The 24,392-nt window shown below is 38.9% G+C and overlaps 1 protein-coding gene and 1 long non-coding RNA gene across 3 annotated transcripts; one reads left to right on the top strand and one right to left on the bottom strand.

Moving 5' to 3' along the window:
- On the top strand, nt 1–24,392 carry LOC122195313 (uncharacterized). 2 transcript variants are annotated; one of them, XM_052766120.1, is made up of 3 exons: nt 1–684; nt 1,378–1,435; nt 24,223–24,392. In XM_052766120.1, exons 1-2 carry the CDS (start codon nt 67–69, stop codon nt 1,390–1,392), a joined length of 633 nt encoding a protein of 210 aa, XP_052622080.1. In that variant the 5' UTR covers nt 1–66; the 3' UTR covers nt 1,393–1,435; nt 24,223–24,392. The 2 variants fall into 2 exon arrangements, with proteins under 2 accessions (XP_052622080.1, XP_042753022.1); XM_042897088.2 differs by lacking the exon at nt 24,223–24,392 and having other exon boundaries at nt 1,378–3,621.
- On the bottom strand, nt 3,792–6,152 carry LOC111904050 (uncharacterized). The gene is made up of 2 exons (XR_002854414.3): nt 5,116–6,152; nt 3,792–4,874 (listed from the first exon to the last, which is right to left on the bottom strand). It is a non-coding gene; the product is annotated as an uncharacterized LOC111904050 (long non-coding RNA).

Here is a 24,392-nt window from a genome sequence, read left to right as displayed (position 1 = left end):
TAATAAGTTCATCCCGTACGTCATAACTGCCCCACCCCCAAACTTAGCCCCTTAATCTCGATCAAAATGGAAGCACCACCACCAACTCAGTTGAAGAAAACGAATACGTACTTGAAATTGCAGCAGAAACTACTAGAAATTGAAGCAGAAGTCATCCAATTCACCAATTTACCCGGCGATACACTTGGCCTCGATCATCTCGCTGAACAAATCGAAAAAAAGATCGCGTTCTTCAAAAACCTCCTAAACGCCGAAACTGTTTCTCACGATTCGACGTCTAACGATTTGTCGGAAATTGAAGGAAAATTAGAAGAAGTGGAGGCCGAGTTTTTTCAGTCGAACTCTACAATTGTGAATGAGAATGACGATAGCGAAAACAGTTCTGGTTCTGTTTGTGAACACTGTTCCAATAATGAACCTCAGGTGGCCGGAAATGAGAATTGGAAAGTTTACGAAAATTCTGCGATGTTTTACGAAGCAATGATGTCGCCATCAGAGATGTTTCGTAAACCGGTGGTGCCGCCATCGATATCGGAGATGATTCATGAAGTAGCGATGCCGCCGCGATCTGATCTGGAAGATCGTAAAGAGGTGTCGTGTGATTGTGAGCGGGAACAAACCGGCGGATGTAAGAAGCGTCCGATGCGGTGGTGGTGGAGGATGTTGGTTGTTTTAATGACGGTGGTGAGTTTTTCCATTTACATCAACAGCAATCAAGATGATGGCTTTCTTACCCCTACTTGATCATTTTACTTTGAAATTTCTCCACAACCGTGACTTTTTTCTTTTAAGAATGTACGTAAACACTTTGATTAACAACTAATTGTGGAATTAGATATTTAAATCGTTTAATTTTATCGAATAAAAAGATTCCAACACTCTTATAAACTTGCACCAAGATAAAAACAATTTATCGTGCGGTGACATCTTAACTTTTAAAAGGATGTGTTTTCTAAGATTTTACAATTAAGGGACTTATTCAATATGGAATTGTATTGAAAAATTATATTTGCACTAAGATAAAACAAGACATAATAATTTTTTGCGGATGTTTTTTTTTAATATTTTACAATTAAGGAACGTATTCAATCTGGAATTGTATTGAATAATTATATTTGTATTAACTGAAAGTCATGTGTTATATGATAACTAAATGAATGTTGGAAGTGGACCTCTTAATGGGACAAGTTTTGACTATGATTCGCTCCAAACCCTTAATAACTAATGTTATATCCGTCCGGTGACCAGGTTGACCGATGTAAAAACAATAAGTTGATTTTATTTTCTTCTATAATGTTATAGAAAAAAGTTATTATGATTAGATTTGAAGCAATTACAAAGCTTGTTTTCATGGATATTCGTGTTGGTTTCTTGCAGCAAACTCTTGTGTAAATCCAAAGTACTCATTACAAGTTTGGTAATAGTTTATCCAAAGGTATCCTTGCTCATACCCTTGCTCCAAACCTGCTAATACTCGATACTTAAATCATGTCATACAAAAAAAAAGTTTCCCCTTTTGTGGAATGTCTATAATTATCTTGATGTTTCCAAGAAAGATCAACATTCAGAATAGATGGTGTCCATACAATAAATACCCTTATCATATTGGACGAAGATGTATTTTTCTGTACTAAAATACTTTTCTTCCATGTTTGTTTTTCCATCTATTAAGATCCTTCATACAAAGTCTCATTTAGCCCTAAATGGTTACAGCCGGGACTAAAAATAATCAAACAAACAGAAGTACCTTGTTATTTTTTGCATTTATCCTAAAACATGTTAAAGCAAGAAATAGCAACGTACCTTAAAGAACACACACATCATATGCATATACACACACTACACACACTGTCAATTATGTTGAATTGGTTTAGGCAAATTCAACAAAGCCGCTTAAGGCCACAAGATATCATTCCCAAATGAATTTACTAAAAGTTCAGGTAACTCTACTTCTAACCAAGACAAATAAAGTGTAAGGCTTAATTGGTGACATAAAAGAAAAAGATAATTAATAAAAAATGAAAGTACATTGTGTGCTTTGTGTACTTTTCTTTAGCCTAAGTAGATATAAGAACAATTTTGCCTCAAGTACACGACTACAATTCCTAGTCATGATCTGCTATAGCTTTAATCGCATGCTTAAATGCCTCTATTATGACTTGTAATGGAGGATAAATCTATGTTCCATGTATATGTAAGTAGTAAAACATATTGCAAAATCAAAGGGCAAAATCATCATTATGTGTACAACCATACATACTTAACAACACTACATTTATAAAGTACTTTCCATGAAAGTAAGATGTATATTTCACAATATCAAATTTACTTTTCTTCAAAGAATATCTCAATCAGAGAATATTCCCTTTTAAAATTTGTTCTAAGGACATGTTTTAATGCTATCAACATGTCATTCATATACATTTTAAAAAACCGAATGTATTAACCTCCTTAACCTTTTCAAGCATCTATTTTGCCCCGACAAAGGTTCCACACAGTGCATAGCCAAAAAAAAAAAGTTCATGCAGAACAAACATCTAAACATAAAAAAATACTTAAAGAAAGTATGTTGCTATTTCAAAGTATAATGCTTTAATAAGGAAATTAGTATAAAACTGTACTTTCTAACCAATTATATCATTGTACTTTTATTTCTACCTATTACAATGTTGTAATGAAAAGAAATGTAAGTAAAATACCACAATACACATATAATTACAATGCTATGTCATGCATTTACCAGTAATCTTCTAAACCATGCTTTCGTTGCCATCCATAAATTAAAAATCTTAGAAAAAAATAAGAATAAAGTAAAATAATAGCATTGTACTATTTAAGTACAATGGTTTAATAAAAAATATTAAAAAATAAATAAATAAAGTATTTTGCTATTCCTTGGATCTAACCCCTGATTGGGATAAATGCAACAAAAATAGCAATATATTTTGGTTGTATGTGGGTGCATGTGTAATAGAAGATATAAAAGTAAGATGTTATAATAAACTAACTGATCACCATAAAGCATTCAAGAATCTCATCAACATTCTTGATGACTTGGCAACAACCATATCAGATTCTTTTAGTTATTTTGTGGATGTAACTCAAGTAAAGAAATACCAACATACTTTATACCCAATTTTTTACACCATGTGGACAGAAACAATCATCAGAATTGAACATTACATAATGCATATATAGAATTGGATAAACTGAATCAAACCTGAAACAAAGTGTGACCAAATGAATCTCGTAGAGGTTTGACATTGGAAAATGGACGTTTTAGAGGCAGCTCACAAGAAACTCGATTCAATAACCGCATTTAAATTTGCCACATCTCAACCATAAGATGGATCTTTTCTTAAGGAAACCATCCGATAATACTTATGAAATTAGTCAAATGTTAATGGCTATTTGATAAACATAAAAGGAATATACCTTAGCTTGCCGACCAACATGAAGTCTAAAACCAGAAGCCTAACACCAGTTACATCCAGGGGAGGAGCCAACACATTTAAGAAGATGGGCTTACGTAGTAATAACATATTAAAATATATTTTATCTTGAATAATATAATAAAGTATTTAAATTTGAAACAAATAAATTCATAAATAAAATTACAATGTTTTTTTTTTTTTTTCATGATTACACCGATGATTATACATTCTTGAAATAAAGAGTTAATCTAAAAAATTATATCCAATTATATTTATTATATTATAGTAATATGTTGATAAATGGTGAATATGTTGATAGATGTATATTTGTTAAGGGTGAGTTAGAAAACCCCAAGATGGATAATATGAACTTCATGAGTAAATAAATAAATACAAATACATGCAAAAACCACTGCAATGGAAAATGATGATGAATAGGTGTGAGGTGCCCTCTTGTAAACCTATGAACGCAGCAAGAGCTGCAACAGTTGCAAAATGTGATGATGGAAAGCCATCAATGTTCCAACCAAATATTAGACCAATATCCACCTCACAATAACCCGTTACAATACACCAAAGGTAAAGGTAAAGTTTCATTATATTTTAAAACGCAGTTGTACTTTCACCATTTAAGTAATTTAGTAAGTTAATTGTTTGAGTAAACCATGATAGTCACATTGATAATTAAAAAAAAATCTCGAGCTAAATCAATAAATTAGTAAACTATCATTTTTTTTCGATTTAGCGACTTAACTTTTATTATTATATTAAATATGAAAAAAATAATGGCTAAACAAATAAAGAGGTAAAAGTAAGTTTTGTTTCTGCATTATGCTCAGTAGGTAACTACTTAAACCTTGTGTGTATCTCACCTGATTAATTGTAGAGTAAGCTGCAAGAAAGTCAAGATACTTGTTCCATTTACACAAGATGTAAGTGGTTTATAACAGGACTATACATCCTTCATATTATTCTTTACAAGGGGGATTGCAATGAAGAAATAGACTAAACATAAGTAGATTAAATGACCTAGCACAAATGCACAATTAGAACTCAACAACAACAATAAGAAGAACTTTGTGTAATTAATATTTCCTTATTATTAAACTATTTTACTTTCGAAGTACAAGGCTTAAATAAGAGTAGATAAAACAAAATTGAATTAAATTAAAAAATTTAAGAAATAGAACTAAAATTTAGATGTTCTAATAACACTACAAATGAAAGTGCATTCTATTTCACTATGTAATTCCTTTGTTTGCTTAACAATTGAGATTCCTAATGGGTATTGAAGCCTCTGAATCCCCACAACCCACTTTTAACTCCTTTAGCCTTAGTCAAACACCCATTAATGGTAAGAACTGCATGAAACCCTCCTTCTTTCCTTTGGACATAAAAGGAAGACAACCAGATCTTGTAGAGAACTCATCATGCCTATTACTAAACGCCAAAGATATCAACAATCGATTAATAGACTAATACAATTAAAAAAGTAATCAACTCTTAGCATATAAACTACATGTAACAGCATATACTTGTCATTTTTCCCTTTGGGAGGTCTGACTTTCATTGCTTGATCAGAGATAACCAAAAATTAACATCAAGATTCAAGAAATCCTTAAAGAAATAAAGGAAATAGTATGAGCATTTGGGATTAGAATTAGTATGATTAGGAGATTACCTTCGTTGTCTAGTGAATAATGTAGATTTTCGAGTTAACGATAACATAAGAAGGATGATGTCAACATCACATAATACAGATAACTCCTTGGATTTCTTTAAGATTCCATTCCTTCAACATCACTTTGCGATTACAAATGTTTTCTAATCTCTTGATTTTCAGCTTCACCCTCCCCATACTACAATAAATGAAAATTTTAGACAGAGAGTTGAGAAATTTAACATATATTTGGTATAATATCGTCAAAATTGTTTATATTTAAGCAACTGTGATGACAGGTGTCTACTGGTATAATGAAATTCTTTTAAGAAAATTATGACCCAATTGATGCCCTATAAATAAACGGAAGCCTTGTTCTTTATTATCAGCACAGAGGAAGAAATTGAGAGACATCAAAGTAAGCATGACAATTCTGATGCAATCAGAACGCAAGCTAGTCAATAAATGATGTTAGATCCATTAATAAATTGAACATTATCACAAAAATAAGAGAGAGAAAAAAAAGGAAGGGCTTATAGTTCTGTTGCGATTGTCGTGAATCATTGTTCAATGGAAGTACTGGATTGATGAGGAATTGAACCAATGAGTGCTTGTAGATGGTGGTGGTAAAGGGGCGACGATGGTTGAAGGCCATGATTAATCCGGTTGCTTTCCAGATGATTGATTATTTATCTTTCGCTCTCCTTCCAAAACCTATTTGGTATGAATATTGGTGAAATTACCTTCACAACTTAGTCTTATATAGGACACATAGTACGAAAACTATAAGAACGTGGGAAGGAGGTTGAGAAGGAGAGTCTCCAATAGGTATGGATATGGCGGTTTCTAGGTCGATGAAGAAGTTGGAGTGAAGAGCATTCAATTTCGTGTGTTGTCGCAGACAGTTGTGGAAACCAGAGTTATTACGGCTGACATTGAAAGATAGGAGAATTTAAACAGCTAAGATTTGTTGGACAGTTTTCCACTCACAGTATAAAGAATTTTATGGGTTTGAATTTCAATTTTCAATTACCCGTTTATTATCCATGTTTTATGAAATAGGATGGGTTTGGATTATTGTTAATTCGCTCCATTTATAACCCTCTCTCTCTCTCTCTCTCTATATATATATATATATATATATATATATATATATATATATATATATATATATATATATATATAAATCATTATTAATTGTAATAAGTTTGAAGGCATGAACTAATAAACGTTATTAAAAAAATTAATTTAAAATAAAATGATAATTTTAAAATATTAAATTCATTTATATAAATTAATTTATATTTTCTAAACCAGACACCGATAATAATTTATTTATATCAAATGTACAAACAAACAATATAAATATAAGTTCCAAAGATAAATATTTTAATTAAAAGTGGTAATTTTTTATTATAATAACTAATAATAAAATCTAATAATTGTTTCCCCGAAAGAAAAATTGTTACAACGCAAATTTTCAAACAAATTTTTTCATTTTAAAAATAAAGTATTTCCATTCAAAACAAGACATAAATGATTTAAGTGTCATGTCAAATACAAACAGTCTAAATCCCAAGATCATAAAAACATTCTTCAGTATGTATCGATCACGCCGGCGCCTTCCCACGGTCCTCGCTAGTACCTGAAACACATACATAACAACTGTAAGCATAAATGCTTAGTGAGTTCCCCAATATACAATTTACGCACATACGCCTTTCCAGGCCCTGACCTTCCGGTCCTCAACACGACGCCTTCCGGCCCATAACATAATCGCCTTCCGGCCCATCACATATTGCCTTCCGGCCCACATAACATACATAACACATATAACAAATAACTTACCACATATAGCATACATATCACATATCATATCTGACCTTCCGGTCACACAGTCAAACCCTTCCGGGTACAGTATAGTGAGAAGACTCACCTCTTGAATGCTGAAAGCTAGCAAATCCTGAAATCACTCGTGCACAATCCGTCGAGCTACAACCTCCCTATAACATCACATATCTCTCATTAACACTTATATCTTCTAAGTGTGACTATCCCTAAGAAGTCAGACTTAGGTCAACTCTGGTCAACGGTCAACGGTCAACGGTCAACTCGACCAGACTCGGCGAGTGCCATGGCGACTCGACGAGTCTAGACGTCCTCCCATTCTCTGAGATTCCCTTTCTACTCGTCGAGTATCCTCCTTGACCCGACGAGTTACTCCTGGAAGAATCGTGGGGCCACCCCGACTCAACTCGCCGAGTCTGAAGAACAACTCGACGAGTCCCAATTAATCTTCAAGCTACTCGCCGAGTCTGTTCATCGAACTCGGCGAGTCCATGCCATGCAACCGCTCAAACTGCATCCTAAGGAATGTAGAAGTTATAATTATTACCTAGGATGAAGAGATGACGTATGGAGTCATTATATGACCCTGTTTCGTTGATGATTCCGGGACGTAATCATCCAAAGGGGGAGATAATTGTAACGCCTGCAGATCCGGGCTAGTCAATATAGAGGCAATAGGGGTCGAAAACGACTTTTCGACAAAAAGATTATTTAGAATAAATAATCTTAACCAAGTTGTAGAATATGTCACAGGGTTTCCGTACATATAAAGAACGCCGAAATCCGAGTTATAACAAAGAAGTAATGACCCGTCGAAGTTTCGCGTCGGAACCGGCACGGCGCCGGGAAGCGTAAATAGTAAATTTAGGATAGAGAGAGATTTAGCCTTAGCGCTCTAAACGAAAGTCGTAGAATATGTTAAACTAAGAACATCGATAAAAAGAACGCCCAAATCTGACTTCGTATGAAGAAGTTATGATTTTTCGAAGTTTCGGATTAGCGGTGTACAGCCCGAAATTCGAATTTTAGATCGATTGATTTTTAGCCGACACAACCTAAACAAGAATCGAAGATCTCGTTATTAGTAGCGTAACGATAAAAAGACAGACGAAAATGGACATCGGATAAAGAAGTTATGAGATTTTAACGGACCAATCCTGTCCCGGCCTGTTAAAAATATAACTTTAAAAATAAAGTCAAAATTAGCCGACGGAGTCTAAACGAAAGTTGTAGAGTACGTCTCCACCTACGCGTGGATATAAAGAACGTCAAAAACGGAGTTCGTATGAATGAGTTACAAATTATAATAGCATATTTACGTATTAAAATAAAGTATAAATCATGTATACGTACACATATATATACATATGTATATATCATTAGAAAGGTATCGACGATGCGGTCATTATAAGACTAATGTTGAGTTCTTTCGACATTAGTTTAGTACAAATATCATTAAATCCATTTAAAATAGTATTATAGAGGGGTGTTTAGTTGTTTATATAACTAAAAGGTCATTAAGTAATTATGGAGGGTAGTTTTTGAAAATTCAATTAGTATAAATAAGAGCCTTGGGCTCTCATATTTCTTGCACCATTCTCTTGATTCAAGAGTCTTTCTCTCCTTATCCCCCGAGCATTTCGGTCCCTCGTGATTCGACTTCTCTTTCTGTAGTTTTAGTATAGTAAGGTGAGCGCTGAAGCGCTGCACGAATCTTTCTTAGAAAGATTCAGCGACGAAGTTCTGCCCCTACAGAGCCCGACTCCTAGCTAAAATCCCCTTGTAAGTAAGTTATGCTTATCCTATTTTAAATATAGTTTATATTTAAAATTAGTATTGTTATTATAAATTTATAATAAATATTTGAGCTATTATTATGAATTATATAAGTGTCGTTATAATATCTTTTTAACTACTCGCGGTACGGGGAATCTGGTTTAAAGGGCCGCATAGGGTTGTTGGATTTCAGAAGTGCTATATGCCAAAATGGTCCTGCCCTCCGGTGTTTTATGTCTGGCCCCTGTCTGTACATAGTGGTTGGAAAGTATTGTTTAAACGCTTATATAATAATAACAATAAGACTAATAATTAGTCACGGTAAATCTTAGACTAAAATCTAGTGGTAATAATACTGGGTTTCGTCGAAGGAAATTATTTTAAAGTAAACGAAGCGCTGTCCGAGTACCGAGTCACCACCTTCTCAAGTGAGTGCATGGTCCCTTTCATCTTACACATAGATATGAAGTATTTTAAATATAAATTACGTGTTATGTGTGCATATTGTCTTAATACTTGCTGTCTATGCTGGTGAAAGATTTTTATACATGTTTTAAATGATGTAAACTGTATAAAGTATTTTATATCTACAAAATATGTTGCGTAAAACATGGGTAGATGAATGATGAGGGATAAAAGCTGAAATAGAGGAACATTAGTAGTACGGACCTAGTGCCCTATAGGTAATACATTGGCAGCAGTGGACCAAGTACCCTATAGATGAGCACTGGCAGCTGCGCCACAACCCGTAGATGTTTTAGATCTACGGTAAACGTCCTAGCAGCTGCGCTCTAAGGACAATATCAACAGCTGTGCCTAATAGGGAGCCTTATGACCATGACAGTGGCGTTAAAAGGTCAATACCGGCAGAAGCGCCTCATAGGAAATGTCCCAATTCTGGCAGCTGTGCCTAAGTGACAAGATTAGCAGCTACGCTTGACCAAAGTGTCATTGGCAACAATGGACTTCATGTTGTTTCCTTAGGATGATCCTTAGGAATGAATGAATGAGAAATAGCTGATTCTTAGGGTAGATCCTTAAGAATAAAGAAGATAACGGGGATGGGTAATTGGGTTGATTATTTGATTGTTTAAACATAATAATTATATTATTGTGGGTTGAAAACCCTATGTACTCACCAGGTTTCCCAACCTGACCCACTCAGTTTATTTATATCACAGGTGTTGATATGAAGTGACATTACACTGAGAGATTTAAAGAGATGTAGATCACTAGTGTAAATAATTGTAAGTTCTGTTTATGCTTATGTTTCTGTATTAACGATGACATCCCAAACGTTTTAAAATGAAATAAATACGTTTCTTCGAAAATGTTTTAATAACGTATTTACCATGTTTTTCTGGGAACAAATTCCGCAACATTTTTATAAAATGAAGTACTCTGATTTTTATAAAGCATAAACAACATCGGTCTTTTCTGGCCGTGAAAATGGGGATGTCACAACTGCCCCCAACTCTAAATCATGCGTGGGATATCTCGCCTCATGAGGCTTTAGCTGCCTCGACGCATAAGCTATCACATGACCCCTCTGCATCAACACTGCACCCAGTCCCGAAATCGATGCATCGCAATATACAACAAAATCTTCCATCCCTTCCGGGAGGGCTAATACCGGGGCTTCGCACAACCCCTGGCGAAGTGTCTCAAAGGAAGTCTGCTGCTCGGGTCCCCATGAGAATGCAACACCCTTCCGGGTCAATCTGGTGAGCGGCACTGCGATCTTGGAGAAATCCTTAATAAATCTCCGATAGTACCCTGCCAACCTGAGGAAACTCCTGATCTCAGAGGGTGACTTCGGCACCTCCCAACTCATCACAGCCTCAACCTTGGCCGGATCGACCAATATCCCTTCCTGATTAACAACATGTCCTAGAAATTGGACCTCCCGCAACCAGAAGTCACATTTGGAGAACTTTGCATAAAGCTTCTCCGACCTCAATACCTCAAGGACCTCCCTCAAATGCTCCTCATGTTGCTCTATAGATCTCGAATACACTAGGATGTCGTCGATAAATACAATCACTGACCGATCCAACATCGGCCTGCATACCCTGTTCATGAGATCCATGAACACAGCCGGGGCTTTGGTGAGCCCGAAAGGCATCACCACAAACTCATAATGCCCATATCGCGTCCTAAACGCTGTCTTCTGGACGTCCTCATCCCGCACTCTCACCTGATGGTATCCTGACCTCAGATCGATCTTGGAGAACCAAGATGCTCCCTGCAACTGATCGAATAAATCATCGATCCTCGGTAACGGGTAACGGTTCTTGACCGTCAACTTGTTCAACTCCCGTTAATCAATGCACATCCGGTGTGAACCATCCTTCTTCTTGACGAACAGAATAGGTGCTCCCCATGGCGAGCTGCTCGGCCGAATGAATCCCTTCCCCAGCAACTCCTGGAGCTGCGAGGACAACTCTTGCATCTCTGGAGGTGCAAGACGATATGGCACCTTAGCAATAGGCGCGGCCCCCGGAACCAGATCGATACCAAACTCTACTTGCCTCACAGGAGGTACTCCCGGCAGCTCCTCGGGGAAAACATCTGGAAACTCACGCACCACTGGGACCTCCTCCACTGACCTCGGTCTCTCGGAAACCTCCCGCGTATCCATCACATACGCCACAAAACCCTTACAGCCCTGCTGTAGAAACTGCCTCGCCCTAGCGGCCGAACAAAAAGCTGATCCCGAACGGGTACCCTCGCCGTACACCGAAAGAACTCCCCCACTATGGTCTCGTATAGTCACCAGCTGACGCTCACAGTCAATGACAGCGCCGAATCGGCTCAACCAGTCCATGCCCACGATGACACATACATCACCCATCGCAATAGGAATCAGGTCAATCGGAAACTCGACCCCGAAAATCTCTAACACACATCCCCAGAGAACCTCCGTGACACAAATCACTCTCTCGTCAGCTATAGAAACTCTCAGAGGCCGACTCAACGACTCACGACTAACGCTGATATGCTGACTAAAAGCTAAAGATACAAAGGACCTACTCGCACCCGAGTCAAATAACACTAGAGCAGGCACAGAGTTCACAAGGAAAGTACCTACGCATATAATAACATAAGCATAACATCTCGACATTAAAATAAATACATGAATTACAGCATACCTGCTACAACATCGGGCGCAGCGCAGACCTCCTCCGCAGTCAGCTGAAAGGCTCTCCCACGAGCCCTCGGGGACTCGACCTTCACCGGTCGAGTCTCAGTAGTCCTGGCAGTAGGTGCAGATCCCTGACGAAGCTGAGGGCACTCGGCCTTCCGATGGCCGGTCTGGTTGCAATGAAAGCAAACCATAAACCCCTTGGGGCACTCCCTAGCAATGTGCCCCTCCTTGCCGCACTTGTAGCAAGCACCAGCTCGACACGCCCCATCGTGACCCTTGCAGCACTTTCCGCAAGTGCGGCCCTTCGGACCTCCCGTCCTCGAATCGGCGGACTTGGTCTGCTTGGCTGCCGGCTGAGACTGAGCCGGCCGCCGGTCCACCTGCTGAGACTCGGCCTCCTCCCTGGCCTGGGTCTCCAACTCGATCTCACGCTTCCTGGCATTCGCCTGAAGCTCAGTAAAAGTATGATAGGTGGAGTTCGACACAAACTCCCGGATATCCCTCCTCAAAACACCCAAGTACCGGCTCATCCGAGCCTGCTCTGTGGACACCAGCTCGGGGCAGAACATCGCCCTCTCATGAAACTTCCGCGTGATCGCCGCAACCGAATCAGTACCCTGCTTGAGGGTCAAGAACTCCTGAACCAATCGTTCCCTCTCCACCGGGGGAACGTACTCGTCCCTGAACATAGGCAGTAAACCCCTCCCATGTCACTGCTGTAATCTCTGCCAGAGTGAAGTTCGCCATCACGAACTTCCACCAATCCTTCGCTCCCAGACGGAGCTGGTTCAAAGCGAACCGTACCCTCAGGTGCTCCGGGCATGAACAAGTGTAGAAGCACCCCTCTATATCCGCGATCCACCTCATCGCAGCAATCGGATCCTGCGTCCCATCGAACTCAGGTGGCTTCGTGTTGCTGAACTCTCGGAACAGCAACGAGTCACCCCAGGGTGGTCTTAATAGACCCAAACATCTCCGGGATCTCAGCCCGGATCGCCGCAGCTACCTCCTCGTGAATCATCTGACGAATCTCCTCGTCACTCACACCGCTCGAACTCGCTCCGTGGCGTGGTCTAACCATGATGTCTCTGAAATACAACATAAAACTATCAGAGACTCCATCGAGTATAATCGCACTCGATAACGCAACCCTACTCAGTCTCCGATATCCAGGGATTCTTACTTGGGTCTCCCACTGACCCGGTGTCTTCGGTAGTACGGGCCCAATACTACCGACCACACCGCATCAGCATTCATCCCAAGTCTTCCTCCCCAAACCCCGGATAGTGAGTACTCTACTTATGTTATGCACTATCTACCCGCACACTAGCAAAGCATCTCATATGGGCAACTTCCCTAGACTAAGGCATCACAAATCAGGCCACTCTAGTCCTATCATGAATACCTAGTCTTCTAGCATGCATAACAATTCATATCATATAATATTGTAAGGTATTTTGGGGATCTTTACCGTTCGGGCGCTGACTGATCGTACACACTGCTTCTTCCTTGCTTACCACAAAACCATTTACAAGAGTCTATGCCTTTATTTTAAAATTTTTTTTCTCAAATCCTCGGTTTGAGTTCAGTTACTCCCGAAGGTGCACCCGAATCCCTCAAACCAAGGCTCTGATACCAATTGTTACAACGCAAATTTTCAAACAAATTTTTTCATTTTAAAAATAAAGTATTTCCATTCAAAACAAGGCATAAATGATTTAAGTGTCATGTCAAATACAAACAATCTAAATCCCAAGATCATAAAAACATTCTTCAGTGTGTATCGATCACGCCGGCGCCTTCCCACGGTCCTCGCTAGTACCTGAAACACATACATAACAACTGTAAGCATAAATGCTTAGTGAGTTCCCCAATATACAACTTACGCACATACGCCTTTGCAAGCCCTGACCTTACGGTCCTCAACACGACGCCTTCCGGCCCATAACATAATCGCCTTCCGGCCCATCACATATTGCCTTCCGGCCCACATAACATACATAGCACATATAACAAATAACTTACCACATATAGCATACATATCACATATCATATCTGACCTTCCGGTCACACAGTCAAACCCTTTCGGGTACAGTATAGTGAGAAGACTCACCTCTTGAATGTTGAAAGCTAGCAAATCCTGAAATCACTCGTGCACAATCCGTCGAGCTACAACCTCCCTATAACATCACATATCTCTCATTAACACTTATATCTTCTAAGTGTGACTATCCCTAAGAAGTCAGACTTAGGTCAACTCTGGTCAACGGTCAACGGTCAACTCGACCGGACTCGGCGAGTGCCATGGCGACTCGGCGAGTCTAGACGTCCTCCCATTCTCTGAGATTCCCTTTCTACTCTTCGAGTATCCTCCTTGACCCGACGAGTTACTCCTGGAAGAATCGCGGGGCCACCCCGACTCAACTCGCCGAGTCTGAAGAACAACTCGATGAGTCCCAGTTAATCTTCAAGCTACTCGCCGAGTCTGTTCATCGAACTCGGCGAGTCCATGCCATGCAACCGCTCAAACTGCATCCTAAGGTCAGAATTGCTCCGACCATTCCTAGGTCTGGCCTTCCTAGGCTGATCCATCACGTAAAGTCCTCATTTCAGTGCTCATGATACACCCTATGATTCATAATTTACATTTTGACCTAAGGCATAAGGATTCCAATCCAAAACCTTCATCAATTCCGAAATGCACAGACATGGGACATTCTGGACCTCCAAAGGTCCCAATACAGGGTTACAATCGATTAGGGGACTAGGGTAACATTCAATCTATTCACAAAAGGGTTTCATAAACCCTAATTCCATAAACACATCACATAGCAGAGTATACTCGAATTCTTACCTGGATGATGTATTCTCTGTGTCCCCAATCCTCAGAATGTGACTCCCTTGCTGTTCCTTTAGCCAATCCCTTCTCTTCCTTGCACAACAACTCTTCTATATCAACAATGGCCTATAATCCTTGCTCCAGATGCACACAATCGATTTAGGGTTCTTCTTAGAAGGCTAAAATGAACAATGACGGCCAATAAGTCCCTTTTATACGTCCCAAACCTGAACGGTTAGGGTTTTCGCTAAACAGCGTCGACTCGCCGAGTCCATATCTGGACTCGTCGAGTCCAATCGCGAATCCGCGACCAGGTCTGCGGTCCTACTCGGCGAGTCTAGGCTCCAACTCGCCGAGTCCCCTCTTAAATACTCCAAAAACATAATTTTAACAATACCTTAGATTCCGGGCTGTTACAAAAATATTCGCCAAAAGAGATATTTATCGCCACTGCTTTGCGCTAGACACATCTTATATATATATATATATATATATATATATATATATATATATATATATATATATATATATATATATATAGAGAGAGAGAGAGAGAGAGAGAGAGAGAGATGGAGAGGATGGCTCATACAAAAACGCAAATAATATGCGAAAATGCGAAAACAAGGAAGACGTATGAGATTGTGTCACCTCAACCTTATATTTTGGACAAGAATAATCCAAATTTTGAACTACATGATGATAATTGATGATACATGAGAAATTACTTCATATTAGGAAATCATGTGTTTTGACTTTTTTATTATGTAAAATTGAACATAAAAGTGGTTAACGATGTGAAAAAAAATGTTTGTTAAAACCACCTTTAATTTTTTTACAGAGACGATTAGTTTGTCGAGACGATTGTTTTTTGCACAAAATCACTAAGAATTAAAAATGAAAAGTTAAGAATGTTTACAAATGTACATGGTGTAACATCCCGGATTTCAGAAGTACGATTTAAGCGTTTAAAGTGTAATTTCGAAGCAGGGACTCGACGAGTAGGTACACTTACTCGCCGAGTCGGAGCGGGTTTGGGTCGCGAATTAAGTGACCAACTCGCCGAGTCGGAAGCTGGACTCGACGAGTTGGTGCTGGGATGAGAAAAACCCCAATCTTAGGGTTTGCACCCTATTTAAAGGACTTAATGTCCTCCCCTCAGCTCCCTTAGACGCCTTTGAGATCCAGTAAACCCTAGTTCGTGTGTATAAGGCCATTGGAGGGAGATTGAAGCTTTGAAGAGGTGTTCTAGTGGGAGAAAATTGAAGATCAAAAAGGGTTGCATCAAGAAAGTAGTGCAGATCCAGAATCTACTGCAGTTTTGGGCACATATTGGAGGTAATGAGTTGTTACCTTTCCTTTGCTGCTTCTAGATTTATTCTTGAATGAGATTTGGGGCCATTTTGGTATGATTGAGATCCACTTCGGGTTTGGAGTCCAGATCTGAGGTTGCTACTTCAGATCTAGACTTGTATTGGTCCAGAAAGTCATAAAGCATCAGTTATTGAATTGTTGGTGAAGCCCTTTTGTCTAAAACCCAGGTCCTAGTGTGTGTTGGGCCTAAATCTCTTTGGTTTCACGTAAAGTTTGCAACTTTATGTGAGGGATAGATTGTAGAAGGGTGGATCTACGGATTGGAGCCTCAGCATGGCTCGAAAAGCCTCTGAATGGATTGAGAACTAGAGCGACTCGGCGAGTCACATGGGTGTACTCGAGGAGTTGTATGAACATGTGCATGGACTCGACGAGTTGGAAGAACAACTCGGTGAGTCTGTTGAGGATTGCCTTGGACTCGGTGAGTCTGTTCTTGGATTCGGCGATTCAGGTCGCAGAACCCCAATCTCTTTTGGTCAAAGCCTTGGATTAGTGAGTCGGTTGGCGACTCAGTGAGTTGGACAGGATGAGACTCGGAGATTGTTGGACTCGGTGAGTCTTGGGGCGACTCGGCGAGTTAAGTTGTGTCACGAGAGTTTTCTGGGTAAGGGAACTCGGCGAGTCGACGAGGTGACTCGGCGAGTAGAGTCAACCAGGAAGGTTGACTTTGACTGCGGAGTTTGACCTTGACTAAGAGTTGATCAGTTTGACTTCCAAGGGTACTTTGGTAATATTGGTGTTTATGGAATTGGTTCTTTGGTAGTGTTCAGTGGCGGTGATCGTGTCGGAGGTCGGAGCAGCTTGGTCTTATCTTTTCAGTCAACAATTTCAGGTGAGTTATCCTCACTATATCAATAGGGTCTAAGGCACCAAGGCCGACCCTTTTAGTTGTTATCTTGGTTACAGTATGCTACATGTGGTTATGATCTGTTAGATTGGTATCAGAATAGACAATATGTTGTTATGCTATTGTGATCCGTTAGGATTGGCATGTCAGCGACCTGGTTAGGTCGATGCCTTGGTCATGAGAGATTGCTATGATCGATGATCTGTGAGATAGTTATATATGATATTTGTACTTGTACTGTTGATGTGCTTATTGATCTGTTAGATCGGCGTCCTGGTAATTGGGACAGTATTATGTCAGTGACCTGGTTTAGGTCGGTATCCTGGTATATAGGATGATGCTATGTTAGTGACCTGGTTTAGGTCGGTATCCTGGTATATAGGATGATGCTATGTTAGTGACCGGTTAGGTCGATATCATGGTAAGGATGATGCTATGCTTTATGATCTACTATATCGATTTGTTTGCCTATGGACTGTTATGTGATTTCCTGTTATATGTACACATGGTTATTTGCTTGATGTTTGGGTTGTCACACCCCCGAACCAGACGGCGGAAACGTTCGGGAGCTGTCGTGACTCAATTGAATACCATAACATTGAATATATATGAAACATAACAACATCCGTCACCATGCATTAATATAGTACAACCAGTAAAGTTTACATGAAGTACATTGTTTAAACATTACATTCCCAAAAATAAATTGTTCGATTCGTTAATAAGTAAACTGCAAGCCATCACTGAGTACATTTTTCCTTTGATTCACTGGTTCCCTGAGAATACAAGTATTTTGAAAAACGTCAACATGTGAAATGTTGGTGAGTTCATAAGCGGTATTTGAAAAACAGTGTTTTGTATTGTTTGAAAACCACCAGAAAATCCGATATTTTCTGAAAAGAAAAGCTTTTGAAAATGTTTGTGAAGATCCATAGGTATGCTTGTTTATTTCTGTACTTGTAAAAATTGTTCATTAAACTTGTATACCATTCGAATCCGTATGTATTGAAAAACCCTAGGAAAACCCGATGTTTTCCTAATCCTTTGAATTCCATGAAATTTAAATGAAACCATTGCAACGCGTGAAGTTATCAATCCCAGGCGACGTTGGATTATTTTTTAGCATGATTAATTGCTACAAACACACATTACACAAACGACCAGTTTATAGCTATACTAACGATCCCGTAGGCGTCGTTCGCACTAATCACGTTATCCAACCGCCCTGACTTCCCCACATCCGAAGAGAAAGAGGACACGAAGGCCCCGATGACTCCATTAACCGGTTGGGGATAAAAAAAAAGGTACGAGGGGTCCCTGACCCGCCTCGCATGAAATATTGACTTTACTGGCAATACCAAAGGACCCTTGGGGACCGACAGTATACAAGCCATTGGAAGTCCTTTTACGCTGTGTTAGATCGGTAAGACCCAACACCTCGTAAGGTAGAAGTCTTCGGGCCTTAAGATCAGGTCATTGGGCTAGCTAGGCCCAACAAACAAGATTTTACACTTTTGGGGCCCAAAGATGGTGCGTAGACGTCTGTGCACACTCGCATGTATATTGAATTCCCAAACGTTACTTGTATGAATCGAGGTATCGTCGCGTTAGTAGTTTCGGATTTTTATTGGTTCGAGACCGAACCAATTCGTTTAACAACGACTTTTTGGTATTTGTTGTGTATTGTATTTCGTCGGTAGTCGCGATGCCATTATTTGATCAAATTGCGTGTATTGAACTAGCCTTGAAAGTTTTCCGTTTTCAGCCCCTCATTGTTTGTAAAATTTACCTTTTCAACCCTTTAATCAAATAACTTTCCGGTTTGGTCCTTAAATCATTTTTCTTGACATTTTAACACCAAAAATTATTGAAATTAATATTTTTCAGCATATTTTTCATAGAAAACAGTTTAAGTCCCTGAAAATGCAGTTTTCTCGGTTATAACCCCTCTTTTTCGCAGTTTTGACAATTTTGGCCCAAATTGGAAATTTTTTGCAACTTTGGTCCTTTTTAAATTTAAAAAGCATTTTAAACCTTTGAAAAGGACTTGGAACACTAATAGTCCACTGTTTTACAGAAAAACCCAGTTTTGGCCCTCCAAAACAGAAAATTTCGCATAATGGGCCCTATTGGGCCGAAAATGTCATTTTTAGCCCATTAAGCTTAAAATTTATGTTTTTAATCCTCCAACAAGTATATTTTCAGAAAATACATTATGGAAACTGTTTTGACTCATATCCCCCATCAGATTTCGAAATATTTCAATTTGGGCCCTTTAACTTTATATTTTTAGCATTTTATGTCCAAAAATTGAGTTTTTAGCCCAAAGAAAATGTTACTAAGCCATTTAGCTATTTTTCTTGGAACACTTTGTATGTAGAAATATACTTGATGCTAGTATCATTTAACATAAGATATATCTCGGTTTTGAGGGGTTTTATGGCTAGATCCAACATTATAACACACAAGAACACACATATAAGTATAAAAATCATACAAGGCATACAACCACATATAGATCTACACTTTCACTTGTATTCCCCCCCCCCCCCATAAAACTCATAAAAACAGAAAATAAGGGGTATGAAGCTCACCTTTGGGTGTTGATTCGGTTTTTGAAGAAAAGGATGGAAGAAAGTTTGGTGATTTTTGACCCTAACACCCCTTGATGAAGATCTCGAGTTTATGGAGTTCTAAGACACAAGTTTATGATTTTATGAGAGTTAAGAAGAGATTTTTGGAGATAAGAAGGAGTCCAAAGCATGGATCCAAGCATTAACTTACCTAGATAGTGATTTTGATGATGGATTCTCCTTGTGAAGCTTCTTGATTCACGAAAATTTTGAAGGAGGAGGGAGGATTGTTCTTCAAGACTTAGAGAGTTTGGAAGAGATTTTTGTGGTGTGTGTGGGGGTGTTTCGGCCGAGAGTGAGGGAGGAAAAAAGGAGAAGTGATTTTTGAGGTGATATGTTCCTAGAAGTATGAGATGTGCATGGAAACATGTTGGGTATAGATGAGGTGGCAAGCAAATAGTCAACTCTTCCATTTCTTCTTGGACTTGGGCCTTGGGCCGAGAGTTTGGGAGGGAAAAGGAAAATTTTGGGCTTTTTCCCCTTAAGCCCAAAATTAGAGTTAGTTAGGGTGTTCCTTGGCCTTATAAAATTGTGATTTTTATGCTTTATTAAGCTAGATTAGGTTAAGTCATGGATCAAAGCTTGTAATTTATTTCATTCTAGGCCCAACATGGCCCAAAATGTTGAAATAAATTAGTGTGGGACCAATTAGAGCCCAATTAGGGTTCTAAGCCCATGATAGTCAAATTGGAAGCTTATTGGTCCATTTGGATCCAATAAGGAAGTTCTAGTCCAAGGTGAACCTAATAAGAACTTCCAGGGTTTCCAATTGTTTGATGACTATTTGTAGTATTTGTATGATGTATTTGATTGAAGTTTTTGATGTCATAATAATAGGTATCACACATGCTCTTAAGTTTTTGATTCACATTAACTTGAGTGTATAGATTACATGACACAAAATTTCCAGTTGTGACATGGGTTGAGGCGGTCCTGCTTTGTGCTGAAGGCCAACATACCCTACGAGCGGCCGGGATAGATTGTAGGCCCGTATGGCGGTCCAGTCATACCGAAGGCTCGGATAGATCCAGAGAGACTGAAAGCCTGGTGCGGGAGGTCCAGTCATACTGTAGACTCAGAGAGTGGACCAGGTGAACTGAAGGCCCGTTGAGGGTGGACCAGTTACGCTGCAGACATGAGAGGCATGGTTGTTCTATATTGTGATACAATATGTTATGACTATGGTTGTATGTCACACCCCCAAACCAAGGATGGCGGAAACGTCCGGGGGTGGAGGACTTCATGTGTAGTATCATAACAACAATGACAATAGTGATGAAAGTAAACACAACCAACATATATATAATTGAAAGAGTTACATCATTGTATGAATTACATGTTTCAAAATCAATTACAATATGTTGACAAAAACATGAAACGTTTGACGCCTTAACGTCCCATCCTCAAAATCCACTTGATTTCCTGTTTAGTGATTTCCTGAGAATACAAGTTGTTTGAAAAAGTGTCAACACAATGGTTGGTGAGTTCATAAGTTTTTGTATACAATTATGAAAAAGCTTGTCTCGTAATTGTATAGTTGTTCCAGAAAAATCCGATATTTTCCTTAAAATGAATACTGTAGTCTTGTATCCAAAGACCGAAACGTATGAGTAATCTTCCTTATTTACAGAAAATAACGTGAGTTTATTTCAACATAAACGCGTATGATATTAATGAAATTCTCGTAAATTCTTATGCTTGTTAATACTTTCTGTGAGTTATTATAACCATACTATGACCTAGGTGGCCTGAAAACGAAGTTCTTCGGGCGTCGTAGAACTGAAATGACACTTGTCACCACAGACCTGCCGGTCTAGCTGTTGCAAGCAGCTCTGGTGTGGGTTTTTCAAGCCCAATATAGATCTATATACAACTATCACGCTCTCCCTCCAGGAGACTCTGGTTACAATACAGGACTTATGATTTATGCGAAGCGAATGTCTCACAAAGTTATTAACGAATTTACACTTAACGTAATGAAAGTTTCCCTTTTGTATAAATGTACCTTTCTGAAATGTATGTATTTGGAAAGGTATCATAAACTATACCTATTATAGTTTATCAAAACAAGGGTAGTAATAGCAAAGTACGTAAACTATACTTAACATAGTTTAATAAAATGTTTGTGTGTAATGGGTATACTTCAATAATAACACTTTGTTTAATCTATGCTTTATCTAGTAAAAATCCATTTGTTAACTGGTGTATATCTAGATACTAACACAAGAATGTCATATATTGCAATAACACATAAACACATAATAATATACACCTTGCTCAACATGTTACAAGGTGAAATGAAATTGCTAGTGCTTTTCTGATTATAACATTTTCTGTAACTGTTATTAGAAAATTTGTAGAAAAATCATAAAATGTCCAAATAAAGTTCTGCAACTTCTGAGACTTTGGAAAATGAGTCTAGTTTGTTCATAAATTTTTCCATAATTTTTAGTGACCTCTAACTTGTGTGAACAAGTCCATATTCACAGACTGGTCCGGATTGATGTTTGAAATGATAGACAGTTTTGTAAAAATCACCATAAATTGTATAAAAATCATATGGAGATTTGCAAGTAGTCGTTTTAAAGCTAAGAACCTTAACTACATGCACCTAAAACAGTTTTGAAAACAAAAATGTTTAAGTTATCCAAAACAGTCCGTGAATGGAGTCCAACTTTTTTGATGAAAGCTGTTAGATAAGTTTAGTTATGTTCATGGTGTTTTAACTTGTATTCTTCCCCTTAAAACTTAAGAAAACATGGTAATGGAGGGGTATGAACTCACCTTAAGTGATTTCAGTAGATGATTGTTGAAGAATGGAAGTGTTTAACTAAAGAACACTTGGAGATGCCTTGAAGATTTTCGAGAATCTAGCATCATAGTTATGGAGTTTGTGTAAGCAATCAATGATTTGAGTAGAATGAAGTGCAATAATCACAAGGAGGATGAATTATACTTACCAAGAGTGGAAGAACACTTGATGATCAGCCTTGGGATCTCGAATTAGAGAGAAAAGTTTGAGGGAAAAGTTGGAGTTGGATCTTTGGTGAAATGAGAGTAATTGAAAGAAAAATGAGGAGAGAGGTTGAGTGACCAGCCCTAAAAACGTGGGGATGGCTTGTGAGAGGGGTAAAAGTACAAGGAAGTGACAAGGTATGGTGGGGAGGAGTGTGGGTTAGGCATGGAGTGGGCATGGGCTTGCTTGTGTCATAAAATAAGGTAAAGTCAACACTCTACCTTTGTACTTCACCTACTCTCTTTTGGATAAGGTTTTATCCTTAAAACATGATTATTCATTACTTAAGGGGTCTTATATGTTAAAATAAAGTTTTGGGTGAAAATCCCGTGTTAAAACAATTAAAAACGGGCCTAAAACGCAACATTAGTCGAAAACCGGGAGAAAAGAGGCTTCCCAGCGAGACCTCTCGGTCCTGGCCGAGGTTCGGTCCTCCTGAGGCTGGGTTCGGTCCCTAATGCTGCTAGGCGCGAAGCGAAGGGGGCGAAGAAGCGAGAGGCGAGGGCTCGGTGTTCTCAGAAGCGAAGGCTCGGTCTTCAGAAGAGAAAGTGATCAGACCCGAAATGTGCCGAAGGTTCGGGTTCGGGCGTGTAGGCGAGGTTCGGGCCCGAGAGGACCTTTTGGGTTCGGTTCAGCAGCCTTCGGCTCAGAAGGGTTCGGTTCCTAAGAGGGGTTTCGGGTCCTAAGAGGGGTTTCGGGTCCTTAAGTCCGTTTTTCGCGTAGACTTCCGTTTTTGGGTTGTTTTCGCCAAATTCGAGGGTCGGGATGCCCCAAGTGATTATTGAAAGTTGAGAGAGATTTGAGAGACGTTCCACATACTTAGAGAGATTTGGGAGAGATTTGACATTCTTGGAGAGATTTCTCATACAAAGAGATATTTGGGAGAGATTTCACATACTTAGAGAGATTTGGGAGAGATTTGACATTCTTGGAGAGATTTCTCATACAAAGAGATATTTGGGAGAGATTTCACATACTTAGAGAGATTTGGGAGAGATTTGACATTCTTGGAGAGATTTCTCATACAAAGAGATATTTGGGAGAGATTTCACATACTTAGAGAGATTTGACATTCTTGGAGAGATTTCTCATACAAAGAGATATTTGGGAGAGATTTCACATACTTAGAGAGATTTGGGAGAGATTTGACATTCTTGGAGAGATTTCTCATACAAAGAGATATTTGGGAGAGATTTCACATACTTAGAGAGATTTAGGAGAGATTTGACAATAAAGAGAGATAGAGTGAAAACGACTGAGAGTGGTTTCATGTGTGACAATAATGAGTGTTTGGCTCCTCAACGCAAGGTCCGTGAACCCCGTTAAGCCATGTTTTAGGATCTTACACACTCCCGATGAGTATGCAACATTGTTTTATTGTTCTTGTTCATTGCTTAGTACTAAGGTTAAGAAAAATTAAACACACAATTTTTTCCAGGTGATGTTTTTCTCATTAAGATAGTGAGTTATACAGAAATTACATAATACAAACCCTAATATACAAGGTTTAATTGAGTTGACCGATTTGACTAGTTGACTTTGTCCGGATTAGACTTGACCCGAATTTGACTATTGTCACATTGTATGTGGTTGGTATTTTGGGGGTAACTCACTAAGCTTTTGGGATTACATTTCAGTGTATTGTTTTAGGTACTTCAGGAGATTGTGGCAAGGCGAAGGCGTGATCGTACCGCTCCTCATGTTTTATGATTCATGTGATATGGTTCTGGGGGATACTCTGATGTTTAAACTATTTTGAAAATAAGATGTATGAACTTAATGGTTTTTGAATGAAATAAAATGTTTTAAATTGGCTCAAG

This window comes from Lactuca sativa, chromosome 8 (genome assembly GCF_002870075.4).
Source record: "Lactuca sativa cultivar Salinas chromosome 8, Lsat_Salinas_v11, whole genome shotgun sequence".
In the NCBI taxonomy this organism is placed as follows: Eukaryota; Viridiplantae; Streptophyta; class Magnoliopsida; order Asterales; family Asteraceae; genus Lactuca; species Lactuca sativa.
Note: the sequence above shows the minus strand (reverse complement) of the source record. Positions and strands in the feature narration are given on the sequence as shown.